Below are 19,033 nucleotides of genomic sequence, written 5' to 3'. Positions count from 1 at the left end.
AAGCATTTTCTTTAGTTTATAAGCAGTTTCCTGTCATTATCTTGTTAATGACCTGGAATCCTCTGAGAGTGCGGTAGTGACTGTCCAGCATCAGCATGGCCAGAGAGGTGAGCTGAGCAGTTCTGTCCCAGCCATCACTGCAGTGAACCACCACTGAATTTCCACCGGAAACCTTGTCTGCCACTTGGATGGCTCCTGACAACACCAGCTACACACACAAGGACACAATTAAGACAACAGCCCATAAGGAAAAATACTCAAAATAAAAATGATAATCTACATCTAAATGAAATAATGACATGCACATAGACACTGAAATTATTTTTCTTGCCTTAATATGCTCTAGCCAGTGTGTAGACTCTAGACTGGACAGCCAATGAGATTCCTCTACATTGGGGTAGACAATGTCTTTGAGTTTCTTCAGGGATTCCCTCATGACGTGGATATTCTGAATGTCCAAGAAGATGAGCTCTGCGTTTTGGTACTCATCGCCCTCATAACCTCCTCCTGTGGCCTAGGGATAGCAACGATGTTAAGATAATAAATTACAAAATGAAACCTTGGTATTTGGTTCTTTAACAGTAACAGGAAGTGTACACTAATTAAGCTAATATATAGAGGTGGTAGAGGAAATATGGAGTGACTTAATCATTAGAATTCATTGTCTAGAGGAATATGAACACTCACAATAAAATGTTTGGGCCTGACGGTGGCTTTAGACAAATGCTTGTTTTGGTCAGGGGATCAAATGAACCTCTCATCACCACCTTTGCCTAACTCCTATTTTCTCTCCCCAAACTCCTCTAACTTGTCCATTTCCACCCTATGCTTTAAGTTCCTGGCCAACTTTCACACATGTCAGTTATGCTGCTCGCTCTGTGGCAATTTAAAGACCTCCAAGGTCATCTAGAAATTTTTCACTGAGCAGCATCCTAGTATCACCATAGATTTGAACTGTCTTGTCGTAACTGGTGATATTAACATTCACATTGATAATTCCCCCTCAAAAAAACCTGTGTTTGAAACTTTCCTGTTGTAGCACATGAAAGGGCCCACACACACTCAAGGACACAGAGTGCTTTTGGTTATGAGCAAGGGTATGGATATTTCAAGCACTGCAGTGGATATTTCAAGCACTGCAGTCAGAGACCATTCTGTTTTTCGATGTTGGTTTCTCTTGAAACCTAAACCAGATCAGTTCAGTCAAAATAAGGTGTACAAACAAGTATCATAGTGTCTTTTTACAGAAGCTATGTCCATGACCGTAAGCTTAACATCAGACTCTGCTGAGTGCTCTTTGATCAACTGTAAAACTTTACTTACACTGTTGCACTTGAAAATGTAAAACCTCTCTAGCAAGCACAAAACACCCCAGCTTTCATAAGTCAGAAAAGAGAATGCAAGAGAGCAGAGTGCAAATGGTTAAAAAAAAATCATCTTCAGATTCACCACAACATCTTTAATGAGATGCTTCATATTTACAGTTCTGAAATTAACAAGACAAGCCTTCTTCTCTAATACCATCAACAGAAATATCAACAATTCTGGTGCAATCAATATTGAGAGGCTGACTAAACCTCCAACATATTTAGCCCTTGACTTCCAATCTCTAAACAGGTGCAATGAGTTTATGTCTTTTTTAGTGAGATCAGTCTCCCTGTCCAGCAATGGAACCAGACCACTGCTGCAACCACACAGAAACTATTTAGATTGTCATTAGTCAGTGCTATCATGACTAAAAAGGATGGTAGTGAAGCAAATCGATTCATCCACCTGCTGTTCTGACATCCTGCCAGCCAACTTGGCAGGATGTCATATGATAAGAGTGACTCATGGACAGCTTTCATTTTCTTGGGAATGGGTGTGCTGATAACTGTCAATGACTCACTCTTATCAAACATTTTTCTAAAATCACTGAAAACTGCAGTTGTTGAGCCCCTACTAAAGAAAGGCAACCTGGATCCTCATTTGGTTCAGATCATATCTTGAAAGCAGAAGCCGTGTTGTCACCATTGGTGATCATGAGTGAGTGGATCACCACAACCTGTGGAGTCCTCAAGGGTTCAGTTCTTCGACCTGTACATGCTTGATGTTGGTCAAATCACAGCAGAGTTTGCCCATTATAATCAACTGAAGCTGCTACACTGACCGCGGACGCCACGCACACCTGGGCAGATACCCTGCTGCTCATCTTTATCTTTATGCAGCTGGTCTATTTTTTTCTCACTGTGTGGCTACACAACCCTCTGACAGCCAAAAAGTACATAGAACTGTGTAAAAAAAACGAGGACAATCTGATTAAAAATGATTAAAATATGTAGCACATTGCTCCAGAGGCAAAGCAACCCAGCATAGCAACCTTGTGAATGTTTTCATATTTTTACATTCCTGTCTAACCTTGTTGGCCACAGCGTTGACATTGGGTCGAGCATCATAGATGGTGAGCTTGGTGGTGTCGTTTGCCTCCCTGATAAGATCCAAGTAGCGCTCGTCGTCCTTGTTTCTTTTACCAGACATACCAACCAGAGGCTGGCTGCAGCGCACAATCACTGCCTGGTTCTCCCTGTGGATCCATGATAGGACCTAAGGTACAAAGACAGATGAAACTCTCTCTGTCAGGTATCTTCTAATGGCAGTAAAGACTTCCATGGTGACAGCTGTGAAAGAGTAAATAAAAACACAAAACAAAAAAGGCAGCTTCCAGTTTAACATATGAGGACAGACCAATGAAACAACAGCCATGCTTATGTGATATGAATTTTAAGTAACATATTTTCAAATAAAACAAAACATTGCTGTAATGATTGACAGTCACATACTTATGTAGAGTATATTGCTGACTTCAACAGCACCAGTCAATTAATCTGATCTGATGCTGTTGCCATCTTGGCAGTGTTTGACTACAAACATGTGCAAAGAAGTGGATTGAGGCCTGGTTGATGAAACCTAGTGGCTTCAAAGCAGCCATGCCAATAAATATGCATAACTTTAAGCCTTAATATAATCTAAAGGAGTGAGTTACATAAACATTCCTGCACCGCATCGTTGTCATGCTCTTTGTACCAGGCCGTAAACATTTTTATTTCTGCTTTAAAGTTGAGCTTTTTAATATGGTGGTCTACAGGGATTGACTTCCTTTTGGAGAAAGCCTTATGTTACCATTTGAGAAACTACAGTTTTTGGCACTTACATGTTTGCTTCATTTTTAAGCCCCGGAGGCTGCCACTTGGTATTGCCTTGAAGAATCAAGTACTTTCTTAGCTGGGTTGGTTATGGTTGGAGATAAGTAGATGGTAATTTTTGCAGTTTGAAGGTGTTTCTTCAATATACTCAGGGCACAAATACTCCCCAGTGTGCCAAAATAGGCGTTACCGTCAAGTTGCTTGTAATGGTGAAAAATAAGTATTAGAGGGTAGATTTTTAAGTTTAGGGCTGCATGGTGGCGCGGTGGCGCCCGCGACCCCGAAAGGGATAAGCAGCATAGAAAATGGATGGATGGATTTTTAAGTTTACCTTGGATGGTAAATTAAAAATGATTACAAGAAAAGATAGTCGTTCTAGTTCTATGACAGTTAAGTTATGACAACAGCAAAAAATGTGGAAATGTCACATCACTCGATTTCAAAATCTGTACATGTTGCAATTACAGCAACTGCTTACAAGGCAAGCAAACAAAACCGCTCCAAACAGATTGATTCTTTCTTAGTTTTACTTCTGTTCTACTGCCAAATAGGACTGCTGTTATTTTAAGTTTTCTTTTTCAACATTTCCAATGATCAAACCAAACCAGCAATGAACTGATCCTGCTAAGTATTTTCTGTGTATCCAAAGCCCAATATCTTATTCATCCATGTCATAGAACATAATGGAAATGCATAAGGTTCAGTTTCAAATAGACTGGTTTTGCACTCACCGGTATGCGTCCTCTTGACCTGAAGGCTGCCACTCTTCTGAGGTCCTCCTCTTTACTTTTAAAGGGTACCGCCAACACAACAGGGTAGGTGTCACACAACTCATAGTTCTTATTGATGAATGTAATACGCCACTTGTTATTAGGTAAACCCTACAAAAGACAATAATCATTATTAGTTTTACTGAAACACTGTTATTCTCCTTTTGCAGGATCATTCAAAATCTACTTTGGTTTGGATTTAGTTCTACTAAATGCTTTAAAGCACTCAATGGTTTAGATCGCCAGTACATTTCTCACCTGTTTACACTTTACTGGGAAGGTTCACACAATCATATAACATGCCTACACTACAAAATTATACACAGCAGTAGCAATGAGAGTATTGAAATGTATTGGAAACAAAAAGAAATAGCAGTAACAGTGAAGTCCCAATCCTGCACTTCCATTCCTCCTTACCTGCCGTCTGAACTCCTCTATGGGGTTGTAGATGTTCCAACCGCGTTCCTCGTACTTCTCCTGAGTCACATATGCAAACAATGGCTGGACAGCAGAGAAGAAGCATTTTAATTTACAGACTACAATGCATTATAATTAGAGTTGGGCAGTATCCAAATTTTGATACCGTCAAACCTTCCCCACATTTTCCCGGGGTATACGGTATTACCGTGACTAATTAAAAATCACTTTGCAGGGCAGCAATGACATGCGCGCAGTTCAGTCAATGCTCACACTAAGAAGCACCAATCCTAACGTCACCATCTCCAACTGCTCAAACTCCATCTAGCTCATCATCTTCACTGGGTATCCCATCACCCTCCGCCCCCCTGCTGGAGTTTACTGACCAAATGAACAAACTTGTCAGCGCTGGTATCAGGCTTACTCCTCGCCCTTCTGGGATCCTGTCCCCCCAAATTCCACCCCGCCCCCTACAACCACCCTGTCCCCCTCCACCACCACAGCGCCGACGGGCACCACCTCCACCCTCGCCATGGCTTGATCTGAACCTACTCCAGTCCCCTTGTAAGAGCCCAGCACAGCCACCTATTTGTGTTGGTAACTGATGTGTTCTGGGTCCAGCTTTTAAGGCAAATGTTATGTCTGACTTTTCCAAGGAAAAGCCAGGGCCCATTGTGCCGGGAGCTTCATTGATTCATGTCTCAATAAGTAGGAGGAGAAGATCGGTCCATCTCTCCAGAAACATCACATCATCGAATTTAACATGTATTCCATGGCAGCCACAGTATGTTCTAAAACGTGGGGATGTTGGACTTTTTAGCACATTTAACTTAGCTCTTTTAAATGTTAGGTCTTTGGCAGGCAAATCATTCTTAATCAATGACTTTATCATCAAGCACAAGCTTGATTTTATGCTTTTAACTGAAACTTGGTTAGGACAAGATAACGGGGCAGCAGTTCTCAATGAGTCAGCCCCTCCAAATTTCAGTTTCATAAGTGAAGTAAGAATGCATAAGAGAGGAGGCGGAGTCGCCATTTTGTTTAATGATAGCATTCAATGCAAGAGAGTCTCTTATGGTCAGTTTGAATCTTTTGAATATGTTGCCATTCAATCAAAGTCTCCCTGTCGTTCAGTCGTCGTAACCATCCACAAGCCCCCAAAATACAATGCAAAGTTTTCCGACGAGTTTGCCAATCTACTGTCTGTTTGTATTGATTTTGACTGTGTTGTGTTAGTGGGTGACTTCAACATTCATGTTGATAATCATACCACAAAACCATATATGACAGTTGTCTGGCGAAAACGCCGAGCACCAGTGTGCCTGGCAAGCCAAGTACCTCAAGACAGGGATCACTGACCGAAATGTTTGAAAGTGTCACCCTGTATGAACGCACTTCAAAACGGCACGGGGAAATCACTCAGGCAATAACAGAGTTTATTGCAAAATATGTGGCGCCTCTCAGCATGGTGACCAAGCCTGGGTTCACAGCACTGATAAATACACTGGATAAACGGTACAGTGTACCCTCCCGCACATACTTTAGTCCAGACGTGTCAAACTCATTCCACAAAGGGCCGTGTGGCTGCAGGTTTTTCCTCCAACCAATCAAGAGCATGCAGTCTGACCAATCAGCTGTCTGAAGACTGAGATCAGCTGATGAAATGAGTCAAGTCTGGTGTGCTGCTGCTTGGTTGGAAAGAAAACCTTCAGCCACTCGGCCCTTTGTGGAATGAGTTTGACACCTCTGCTTTAGTCAGACTGCCATACCGGAGCTGTACAAAAAGTGCAAAGATAAAGTCGCCGTGGAGCTTAAAACCGTGGAGTTTTTTGCTACAACAACTGATCTGTGGTCAAGCCACACAGCTGAGCCATACCAGAGTCTCACAGTACATTTTATTGATGAGGACTTCAAACTCAAAGCTCGCTGCCTACAAGCAAACTATTTCCCAGACGACCACACAGGGGTTAATATTGCAGCTGGCCCAAGAGAGGGGCTTGCCAGCTGGGATCTCCATGAGGAAAAACATGTCTGTATCACGACAGACAACGCATCAAATATGGTGCTGGCTGCACAGCTGAATGAATGGATGAGGCTCCAGTGTTTTGGGTACAGATTACATCTTGCCATTGGTAAATTATCATGTCATGTGTGTGTGTGTGTGTGTGTGTGTGTGCGCGCGTGCGCAAAAGAGAGAGGGGATACACTAATTTACAGAAATTAGTGTAGGCCTATAGTGTAAGAAATAAAAAAGGAAGCTATATACAAATATATAAATATGTATACAGTCAAAACCGAAATTATTCATACCCTTTGATTTTGACTTCAAGTTACTTTTATTCAACCAGCAAGTTATAATGCTGGACATGACACTTTTTGTTCAAATGTAAATAAAAGCTGAGAAATAATCATCTTATTATCTTTTGGGGGAAACAAAACAAAGCAAAAAAAAAACAACCAAAAAACAAAAAAAAAAAACAGACCTTGCCGGTTGAATAAAAGTAACTTTAAGACAAAATTTGCCAAGGGTATGAATAATTTCAGTTTTGACTGTATATACACACACACACACACACACACACACACACACACACACACACACACACACACACACACACAAACACTCAAGAGCAATTTGACAAAATACTTTGACGTGTAGACTGCAGGGGGCAGGAATTGAACCACCGACCTTCTAAGTGAACGACAAATATTGTCACCATTAGAGTGCTGCTGCTGGGAGAGAACAACTTAACTAACCACAAGTTCTGTATAGTCTGATTTGGGCGGGAAGCTGAAAAAAAAAAAACATATGTCTGTTCTAATTTCGCACTTCAGAGTTCTTTTACGATTCTCTCAATGTTGCAGCAGTCCCATGGATAATGGAACAATTTTGTTGGTTTAATGTTCTGACCATCAGTTTTATTAATTTCACCTTTTTTCTATTAGTTTGGTATGGTGGTTGGCTCTAAATACCTTGCCTACTACAGATGATCTTAACTATAAATTGATTTGCCTGAAAAGTCTGATAACAGAGACCTAAAACATTTGATATCTTCAAAGGTCATATTTTGTGCAACCAACAGCCAAAAACTCAAAGATATACCATTTACAATAATATGCAACAAAACAGCAGTAATTCCTTGTGTTGGCAGCAACGGTATTTCAGTGTTCCAAATGCTTTGTGTATTTCTACCTGTTTTTCTACAGCTACAATTAGAACACATTCCAAAACATCAGGGAAATAATGCCAGCAGCCAGCGCTATAAAGGTTGGATAGCCAGTGCCCTCTGCAAGTGGAGGAAGAGAGGGCACTGCATGCCGCTCCAGGACATCTACATGTCAAAAATGCACTCTCTCTGGATGAAATCAGTCTGCTTGTCTTATCTTAACTCTGTCTTATTCTTATGTGAAACCTTGTTGCACAACAGCATGAACTTTACTCCTGTGGATTTATCTGTGGTGGCTATTCTTCAGCAGAAACCAGAGGCTGATTAATGTGCCATGCCTAAAAGGTCGGAAATCCCCTAGAGAGGACAAATTCACTAATTCCTGTGTTACAGTCGTAAAAGACCATTTGGGCCAGCTCTAACTAGATGTAAACTTGCATTTACATATAGGAAGATCAAAGCTCTGCTAGAGGAGACAGAAGACTGGAAAGCTGGCACCCAGATCTACAGAGCCAACATAGAGACTATCCTCACCTTCTCTGTCACTGTGTGGTACCCTGCATCCTCTGCTCACACCAAACACAGACTGGAATGCATCATGCAAACAACCAGGAGGCTCACAAGACAGGATCAAGTGTTCTGTATGATGCCAGGGCCAGACAGCAGGCCAGTAGGATAGTGGCAGATCCATTACATCACCGTTACTACCTCTTTTGAAAGCTTCCATCCAGCTCCCTCCTTCATCCTCTGACCGTCCACCATACATCACAGCCAATACCAGATAGCGGATGCAAAGTGCAAACCAGTCTCTCTGCAAGTGAGGGCCATCGTTACCAGATTGTTGTTGTTGCTTGAACTATATTATTTTATTTCTAATCAAATCAATGAAACAAACGTTGTGTGACTCTGTTTTGCAGTGCATTCAGTGTAGCAGCTCCGGCCCATGTGACAACTTGCCAGGCAGGCAGGACAGCTTGCAGCTTTGTAGCTTTGACTTTTTAATCAAATAACCAGATTATTTAACCAGTGTCCATCTAACCTTCCACAACAGCAAACTGAAATAACTCTTTTAACTCTCGTCAACTCTATGTGCAACACATGTGAAAGAAACATTCTTAAAAGATGAACCTGTACCAGCATTACAAATGCTGCTTGCTTGGCTGTGGTCTAATATAGCCCAGAGTTAAGTTAGCAAAATTAATGTGACGGTTTTCATTATGTCCACTGGCCATTACCTCACATATAAAAGTAGCCCTGGTAAGGCTTGCTCTGACACACGAGCATGCAACGAATATTACCAGATGTAGCTGTGGTGTGGGTGGGTAGCTGTGTGTCACAGCGTATGAGGGGGCTACATCCCTGCATTTCAGCATTCAGCATTTGCATGTGATCATTATATACATTGTGCTCTAGATTGTACAGGTGACTACATCTGTGTCATCTTTTCAATGAATTCCTTTGCTGGCCCAGCAAAGAATAAGGTCTCCTTTTTCCTCAAAGCCCATCAGTTAGTCAGAAGATGGCAGTATAAGTTAGAGGTGGCCTTACCAGACTATGTGAGAGGGGGAAGGCATGTCTGAAGAGGAGCTCGAAGATATCTCTTCTGCTGTGACCCTCTTGCTTCAAGGCAAACCTCAAGTTCCTCATGTCCTGTGGAGGACCAAGAAGATCAACAACTTTACTATTAATACACACACACACACACACACACACACACACACACACACACACACACACACACACACACACACACACACACACGTTGTGTTTATATCACTAGTGGGGACATTACATAGACTTACATTCATTTCCTGGAGCCTTACCCTAACTAACCTAACCAAAACCACTATCTGCCTATTCCTAACCCTGTACCTAACCTAACCTTACCTAACCCGTAACCCTATCCTCAGTCTGCACCTTAAATTTAATGATTTACATCAAGGGGACCTGCACTTTGTCCCCATAAGGGAAGCAAGTCCCCACAATGTGACTGTGTAAACAGATTTTGGTCCCCACAATGTGATTAATATCTGTTCACACACACACACACACACACACACACACACACACACACACACACACACACACACACACACACACACACACACACACACACACACACACACACACACATACACACACACACACAGAAAAAAAGCATACAACATATAAGGCACACAAGGTAACAAGGTAACGAAGCATTTCCATAAGAAAATATGTGAGATTGCTGTGTGCATTGATTAGCATGATTTCTGGATGACTTTACAATTCAATCAAACCTCACTAAGCATTAAAGAGAAGGATTTAGCAAGCTCACATTGGACAGTTTAAAAAGGATCAAAATAAATAAAATGTGTCTTCAGCCACAAATGATGCTGACTGAAGTGATGTCACTTCAGGACATTTATCAGACTTCACACAGCTCCCTCTGAAGACACTATTGGCTTTTTACAATTTTTTCACTATGCAGTAATGTTACCCCAAGACCTGGAAACACAGTTAGTGTAAGTTTAAAACACAAATGTATTAGGCTTACAGACCCACTGTACTGGCCATCATAATGAGTTTATGTATACTTGAACTTACACTGAATGTGAAGCGAACCTTTGTTTGTTCACAGTAAGGTGGTATGAGCAAAATCTTTTTGATTTTTATTATCTCACTTATTCACACCCAGCCAGCTACCCCCCCCCACCACCACACACACACACCTTGCAGGTGATATCCAGGCCATAGGAATTCTCTCCTCTGCTTGATGCCCCACCCATCTTCTCCACCCGACTGATGGCACCCAGAGGAACGTCCAGGATCACTGCCACATCCTACAGCATACAGAATCAACATGTCATTAATAACAAAGTAGGACACACAAACAAGCAGACATGTTGGCGACTACACTAATGAATAAAGCACTCTCAGTAAAAATGCTCTGAATACTCACAAGAAATACAGTTTTTTGTTTCACTGCATTTGTACAAAAGAGACAAAATGTACAAGTTTGGAACAACCTGGAGAATCCCAGACCTAGATGACAGATATTCTTGAACCCAGAGCCTATCTGATGGGGGAGTAACTGTCATTTCAATTCTTTCTCTTAAAAGGTTTAAACAATCAATATGAAGATACGACTTAATACCCCATAGGGGAAATGCTTTGGCAGCGGTGGGATTTGAACCCACGCCCCCAAAGAGACTGGTCTTTGAACTAGAGATCGACCGATATGGATTTTTCGGGGCCAATACCGATACCGATTATTAATAATCAAGCAAAACCGATAGCCGATATTTAGAACTGATATTCGTTTGCAGTAAAAATGAAAACTTTGGTGTCAAAATTTAGATTAACACACCTGGGACTAGAATGAATACAGTATACTGTTTGTTTGTTTGTTTGTTTGTTTTGTGTACACTGAAAAAAAAAAATCTTAACTTTTTGTAAAATAACACAAACACAAAATCTTAATTGAAATGCCTTTAAGTTTAATTATCTTAAAACAAAAAGTGATGATTAAGGATTCCTTTCCCTTTCCCTTAATGATGAAGAGCAAACCAATAAAGAGGGTGGCAGGAACCTTGGCTCACTACATTTGATAGCCTTAGTAGTTACTTTTCAGATTAAATTTTTACATAAAACAGCATAATGAGTAAATAAAGATTAAACTTCAGGGGTTGCCAGAGTTTTTCACCTATAGTTCCTTATTTATTATTATATTTATTTATATATATTTAGAATAATAAAGGCATGTTCTGAATCTCAGAACAGTAGGCTAGATGTAAACTCTTGTGCTTATACTGTATGTCGTATTACATGAATAAGAATAAGGCCCTTCCGGCTGTAAATGCAAGCAATAAAGGCTTCATTACACACGTGAGTTGTAGAAGCGACGGTAAATTTATTGATTGAAAATATAACACACTGAGAATAATCTCCTCTACGTGTGCTCTCTGCCTGGCTCATATCCCTGGACTTTACGAGTGACAGGCAAAAAGACGATCATTACACACCAGTAGTTACGTTGCTGCACCATAGTGTAGTGAGAGCACGAGCGCTGAGGGAGAGGCGACTGTAAACAAACAAGGACATGTTAGCATGTAGTACTGTTAAACTTATCGGCTATAATCAATCAGTGTTGTTTATTGATAAACCAGGAGACGCCCCACGGCTGAGACACGTTAGGAGATTTATTATTCCCACAAAGTAGCGGTAACCAAAAGGGCCTATATTATTATTGTGCATCTGGCCCCAGCTATAAAGCGGTTGTGGCAATTATAATGTAGCGGTGGGTCATCATGAAATACGCCTTGTTGAAGTTGTGAGCAGTTTCATCTCCAGAGCCAAACAGTGGAATTCAGCAGGTTTTCCTCCCTTATACTTGCTATAGTCGACCTACCGGTTTGTCGTTATGTCTTTTTTATTATTGTTAAGTAAGGAGCTTCAGGTCAGGTACATCTTTTTTTTTTTTTCAAAGTCATATGCTTGATGTGATTGGACAAGTAGGTCGGTGAAATTTCAACTATGGGCTTGCATGTTATCACTGAAATTAATCATAAGGTTGTGGTGTTTTTAAAACTTCATCATAGAGGGTTTTTATTGCAACTTCGACTGACTCTGTTGCCTTATCTCTGCTGGATAGCCGGAGCAGTTGTCTGCTTCTCCTCGTCTGTGGCGCTGCGTGTAGAGGCTTCAGTGTCGATTGGTTGTCACTGACTCACTTGTGCCATGTAGCCAATCAGTGAGGGCTGTGGGCGGGACATTGTTACACAGCCAAGAGTGGTGACTTTGGGTGGAGAGACGGCTGCATCAGAGCCAAAGGAGCGTGTTTTAAAATACATTAATTAATTTTATTGGTTATCGGTGGAAAAAACGGCCGATACCGATCATCAAAAAAATGCAGAATATCGGCCGATATTATCAGCCAGGCCAATAATTGGTCGATCCCTACTTTGAACACTATTAACCAAAATTTCATTGCTTCTTCCGCATGACACTCAGAACAACTAGCAGTGATTGACCAGATGATAATCATGGAACATGGAAAATGAAATCTAAAATCTGATCCCAACTGTGCATTTACAGTAGATGTTTCTGGTGGAGTGGGGTATCTGCCATCACTGTTAATCAGCACAAGTGACACTTCTCCTTAACTAAAGCAAACTGTTTGCAATCCCTTTCCTATCTCCCAATCTTGACAAGTGTGCGAACTGGCAAACCCCTGTACCTCCACTCTCAAGATGTCAGCTAAATACAACCATAACCAGCAGTCATTACCAAGTTGTGCTGCAAATAAAATCACTTTTTTGTAATTATCAGCCTGACAAAATGAACAAAAATACATGTGAATGACAGAAGCTGTGCTGTGAGATCAGCTACAGTATCTCTAGTAAAGTCAATAGACAATAAATCCTACTATGCTGAGAAGAGCCAGCTCCTACAAATACATTAGATGGTGCTCCTGATAAATACTAAAAACTGCTCTGACAATGTGTGAAAGAAGCACCAAATACACTTTTAATATTGAGGGGGGTCCCTCACTCCCATCCCCAATAGAAATTATACACTTGGTTATATGGGAAACTGCTGCTCTTCAATACCTGGCTGGTAGAAATTCACATATGGGTGGGGGGAAAATGCATGCTTTGCATTTCAAGCCTTGTTTGTATGTCCCAGATTGTTCATAGTTACATGTTTATGATAAAACAATCCATGGTAATTTAAAGCTGAAGTCATACTACATCCATTTTTTGCGTTAATAAATTATACAATATGTATGCATATGTACAGTCACATTATTATACTATACTATACTCAGCTTTGTTTTGTGCTTGAAACTGAAAGTGAAATTATATATCAATACACAACAAATAAGTCAGTAGGCAAGCATTTTTCATGCTGACGTCCTATCTTCACCACAAAGGGCTCAAAACAATCAACTCCTGTTGAGAAAAACAGAGGATAGAAGAGTCTCAGACAGGCGGGTGCCAGATCTGCCACCATTGGCACCTTAGGTTTTCCTCTCCCCCTTTGGCACCCTATGCAAGTGCTTTGGTGTTGCTTAATGGTCTGCTGACCATGAAGGACCCAGTACTGGTGCCTGAACTCAGCAAACACTCTTTCAGGCCTGGGATACAGCAGTTGTGAATATATTGTTTTGATGAGCAGACTTGACATTGGATGTTTACAGTCCAGAACAATGGGCTAAATATCAATATTGTTATTATCATTGTCCTCCAACATGGATGAGGCTGGTCGCAGTGTCCAGGAGACAACATCTTCAACCTGCCGCCAGGTGATACTGGTTCACCAGCCTTAAGGGCCTTCACCTCATCTTGATAGCTGTCATCTTCTGTAGCATCCCATTTCAGCATCACAGAGGTCTGCTTGAGGTGAGCTATTATCAGCTACAGCCACCCCATTTAAAGACTGATGAACTCTGCAGCTTTGGCTGGCACTCCTCAGGATGACCACCAAAAAATGGGGTCCTTGGATCCACTGATAGAGGATAGCTAGCTCAGCCAAATTCTTAACTAGCATCATCACAAGGGTTACTGGCTGGATCAACATATCCATACAGTCCATACATCTCCATTCACAAAGAAGAGTGAACTTCCAGTGACTCTGGTTCCAACAAAGACTTTGAACACACTGTATTCAAACTTCAGCCATAACAGATCTGTGGTTGAATCAGTCTAGAGGTAAGTTATGTAAATGGGCAGTGTCAGCTCTTTGTGTAGGAGGGAAGAGAGTTCCAATTGTGGCACTGACAGCTGTTTCTAGTGAGCAACTCTGGACCGTGCCATTTCAAAGGCGACATGCAAGCTGGTGTGTCCCATTATGCTGGACGAGGTGGTGGGGGATGAACCACAATTCATCTGTTTCATCTACTTTATCATGACTGATCATTATGATACACCAACCATGTAGTAGTTTCCTTATCTGTTTTGCTAGCCTTAACAGAATCCTTGACCAATTGTCTTTCAGTAGTTGCCATCACAGTTCAACTATTGTTTTCAGCAAAGGGGCTCCCTTGATGCGGAGTAATAAGGACTTCATTGATCCCAAACCAGGGAAATTTAGTACGTCATTGTACCTCCAACCTTCACTCAATCTTCATGTTCTTGATGGATGCATTACCAGCTCTTCATTCCTGAAAGGCAGGACATCGACCTGCCAATGGTGTTCCACATGTTGACAGAGGTCATATACGGACTGGTTCCTTTGCCACAATCAGATATTAGTTGTCTGATCTGATGAGTACAAGTGGCTGAACCTTATCAAAGGACTGGATTGTTAAGTGCTCTTATCAAAGGACTGGATTGTTAAGCTCTCTAAGATGTCAGCAGATTTTCTGCAAAAGGGGCACTGGATATGACTGATCTGCATGAACCAGGCAGCTAGATGTGAAGGCACTATGGATGAAATGTTTCTTGTCTGGATGTATGGTGGACAATAATAAAAAGTCAACTTGCTGTCACTTCTTATCATATTGAACAACCTCCAAATAAACTCCTACCCCATGACGAGGTACATCCCTGGACTTAACTTGGCAAAGAAGTGCAAGACTCGTAGGTGGATTTCCTGAAATTCACTGCAAGAAAGTTGTTGGCTCCCTGGCCTCTGCACGAGAGAGTTTGTCTCCCTTTACTTTCAGTGGCTTCTCTGGTAGGTTACATGAGCCATTTTGGAAGACAACTGTTGCACTTCAGCCTGCACTCTTAGCCATTATGGAAGATCCCAGAGGTTGTAAGGATTGGCAGTATATGTCTGCAGTCAGCCACATCCTTGCAGATGCTCCATAAAACTGCCCCCCAAAATAATTAGGTTGCTTAATCAAGAGCCTACCCACATGGCGAGCTGACAAGCACCACTCCATTCAGGCCTTCCGATGAAGTGAGCATCCCTACTAGCAGGTGAAATCAAAGGGAAAAGCTCTACAATGCCTTGAAATCTCCTGCCTTGATATCAGGGGAATTCAGGGTGGATGCATCTCATTTTGTGCAAGCTGGTGCAGTAGCCCATACTGTCACTGTAAGGCTTGCATAGCTGATGAAAATAACTGAGGATAGTGGCGACAGGCCTAAGCCATAATGCACACTTTCCCTTGTACCAGTGCCATATTCAGATATTTGAAATCCTTCCAGCTATTATGGACCAACTTGGGAAAGGCTGGCACTAGAACTGGCTGATTAGGGAGTGGCAGTACAGCTGTGAATGGCAAAGAAGCAGCTGGGGGACAGCAAATGGATTATATGAAGGACACCTTGGCTGGTGGACTCCAGAACCAGTTGGGGCTGAGAAACCAAGATTAAGATGAGGGATAGAAGAAAGGGATGAACTGTTACACTGGTCTGAATTAACTTGAAGCAAGCAAGTGCTGAGGATAAGCTGTTACTGTCACCAATGCCTAATTTTGGCCCTGTTCAATTGTCACTGTAAGGGGGTAGGTAAGTGGTGCTCCTGGCTGGCACAGGCTTGCATGCTTAATGTTGGCTGAAGCATCTGTTGATGGCAAGTCATCATTGGGTTGGCAACAACATACCCAGTCCTTGGTGCTTCAGATAACATAGGCTGTGCCAAGGTGAGGTAAACTGGTGGAGAAGAGAAAAAGGGAACGACCAATGATGATGGCCCCATCAGTAGTAAAATGGATGCCATTATACAGCCTGTTGAGATCATTGGTTGCTGGATGAGAAACTGTGTTGGCCCCAGCTGTCCTCGTACAGATGCAGAAAGCAGTAGTATATAGTTCAGTGCTTCCCCTAGGTTTACATCTTTGGAGGGGGTTGACGTTATAGGCTTAAGTAGTAATAGTAAGTTAGTAATCCAGTAATAAGGTATCCCACGGTATCTAAAAATAGCAACGGTATCAGTTTCATTACCGTCATTAAAAAAAATGCTGCATATAGGTCTCAGCCTTTTTTCTGCTTGCTATTGTTCTTAGCTCTCATAAAAGGATGAAATGCAAATAAAACAGTAAAATAACACTTCAGGCTGCTCAGCAGAGTCCTCTGTGGGCGCTCTGCTCATTCATGAGATGGAGCGGTGAAATTAACTGCGTGGTTACGCCGGTCAATAGCTCAGCGACCCACCCAAATTCACCATAGAAACACCAATGACAATCCAGAAGGAAGTAACCCCAAAGATAGGATAGGTTATTAAATGAAGAGCGCTCCCTCCATTCTAGAAACCCCCTCCTCTTTATGTAAACAACCAGGACCTTCGTGATTGGACTAAAACTAACACAGAGTCATAGAAGGAGACATTAGCAGTGTTTTTTCGAGCTGGAATATAACTTTTGACCACAAAACAGCAAAGGTAAGACACACCGTATGATAGGGCTGGGCCGACAGGACGATAGCGATATGTCTTGCGATAGACACGTCATCAATATCAATATAAAACGCGTTCGATAAAGCATTCGATAATTTTTTTTCTTCGTCGGAAGAAACCTGAAGTTGCAAAGCGAGGTTGGTTGCATGAACAAAGGCACTCGCTCTCAGGTAACTGAGCAACGTAGGGAGTAATCGCTAATCAGTGAGAGAGACACGCTAACACGCCAATCATGTAACATTATCAAGTTCGGTTGCGCCGTGTCGTTGTCACGTGTTTGTTGCTCCGTGAGGAGTGAGATGAGAAATAGAAAGTGAGTGCTGCAGCGAGCAGAGAAATCGTCGATATAACGGGAAGTCAGCTCACCAGTATTTTGGATTTTATAAGTCGGACCGTAGTCAGACCAATGTGGTCTGTAACTTATGCAAGACTTTCGTCCCCACCAAACCAGTTATACCACAAACTTGTTTAACCACCTTAGCCACGGTCATTCTTTGGAGCGCAGCCGTATTCACCAACGTCCGCCAATCGCAGCACCACCGCACAAGCAGCTGACCACCATGCAGAGGTATCTGCTTCAGTGCCTGATGACAAATCATCTAAAAGGCACGAAGATGTAACAGAGGCAGCGGCATATCATATAGCTAAAGACATGCTTCACTGAGCACTGAGGAGAAGCCAGGTTATAAACATCTCTTACACGTGTTTTTTTTCCTTTAACACATTTGCAATAAAAATACAATTGAATAGTTCATGTATGTTTAGAGTAAGAAGAGTGACTAAAGTTGTTCATATGTCTAGGCTGGTTTTATAGTTTAGTCAGTCTTACTGTACTGTCTATCATGTTTGTTTGTTTGTTTGTATGTTACAGATGTCAAGTCTACCTCAGTTTCTGCTATGTTTCCAAAACACTGCACATATCTGAAAACATTTTATTCAGCAGAAGGTGAATCAGCTTGTGAACTTTCTGCACTAAACCTGCAGAAAAAAAGTTCTCAGGTTTCTCTCTGTTTACATTTTTACACTTTTTTTTTACATTTATTATTTGAGTGTTTTCCATGGTTGTGCTGACATTTCCTTTCTGCCTTGATAGCTGAGGGGATTATAATCAGAGGAAGGTTAAATTTAAAATAAAAATGTTTAAATTGAATGTGGTCCTTATTTTAAATAGGTCATAAAAAATATCAATAATTATCGATATCGACCAATATAAAACACTTGTATCGCAATAGAGTTTTCAGCCATATCGCCCAGCCCTACCGTATGATTTAGCAAAGTTTTTTTTTCTGCTACTCTTTGGCTGCTAGCTCGCCGAGTTTTCGTCGCACAGTGATGAGGCAGACATCTTCGTGATCATTAGACTCTCTGCTTTGGCTTTTGTGGTTAGCGTGAAGTGGTGAAATCAGCAGATGTGGTACCTTTGACGTGCGCTACTTTCGTGTTTTCGTTACATGCATATAGAATTTCTTGGGGTATGACTTATGTTGGGCGGCACGGTGACGCAGCAGGTAGTGCGCATGCCACACAGCAAGAAGGTCACCAGTTCGATCCCTGGGTCGGACAGGGCCTTTCTGTGTGAAGCTTGTTCTTCCCGTGCATGCGTGGGTTCTCTCCTCCCACAGACCAAAAACATGCTCATTAGGTTAATTGGTGACTCTAAATTGTCCTTAGGTGTGATTGTGAGCGTGAATGGTTATTTGTCTATATATGTTGCCCTGCAATCGACTGGCGACCGGTTCAGGGTGTACCCCACCTCTCGCCCAATGACAACTGGGACAGGCTCCACCCCCCCCCCACAACCCCGAAAGGGACAGTCGGTACAATGGATGGAAATGGAAATTGTCCTTAGGTGTGAGTGTGAGCATGAATGGTTTGTCGCCCTGCGATTGACTGGCGACAGGTTCAGGGTGTACCCCGCCTCTTGTCCGCTGACAGCTGAGATAGGCTCCACCCCCCCCCCCCGCAACCCCCGAAAAGGGATGGCTGGGTATAGACAGTGGATGGATGGATGGATGAATTATGTTTCGTTTGGGTGGCAATACTTGGTAGACGCTTTTAGCTGAGTTTCTCCCCGTCATTCTGGTATGCTACAAGTTAGGATTGGTGCTTCTTAGCGTGAGCATTGACCATTTGAACTGCGCGCATGTCACGCATGTCATGTAATTTTTAA

General features: G+C 42.0%; 1 protein-coding gene across 1 annotated transcript in view; it reads right to left on the bottom strand.

Moving 5' to 3' along the window:
- Positions 1-19,033, bottom strand: part of mtm1 (myotubularin 1) — a 42,648-nt gene that overhangs the window by 5,074 nt on the left and 18,541 nt on the right. The window contains exons 5-11 of the mRNA XM_070993059.1: positions 10,248-10,358; positions 9,085-9,186; positions 4,370-4,453; positions 3,914-4,063; positions 2,398-2,583; positions 332-514; positions 53-208 (exon numbers count right to left, since the gene is read on the bottom strand). Coding sequence (XP_070849160.1) covers positions 53-208; positions 332-514; positions 2,398-2,583; positions 3,914-4,063; positions 4,370-4,453; positions 9,085-9,186; positions 10,248-10,358 — 972 coding nt within the window. The remainder of the gene's footprint in view (positions 1-52; positions 209-331; positions 515-2,397; positions 2,584-3,913; positions 4,064-4,369; positions 4,454-9,084; positions 9,187-10,247; positions 10,359-19,033) is intronic.

The sequence above is a fragment of the Chaetodon trifascialis genome, chromosome 23 (assembly GCF_039877785.1).
Source record: "Chaetodon trifascialis isolate fChaTrf1 chromosome 23, fChaTrf1.hap1, whole genome shotgun sequence".
Taxonomy (NCBI): Eukaryota; Metazoa; Chordata; class Actinopteri; order Chaetodontiformes; family Chaetodontidae; genus Chaetodon; species Chaetodon trifascialis.
The sequence above is the reverse complement of the archived record's forward strand: the minus strand, read 5'-3'. Positions and strand labels throughout refer to the sequence as shown.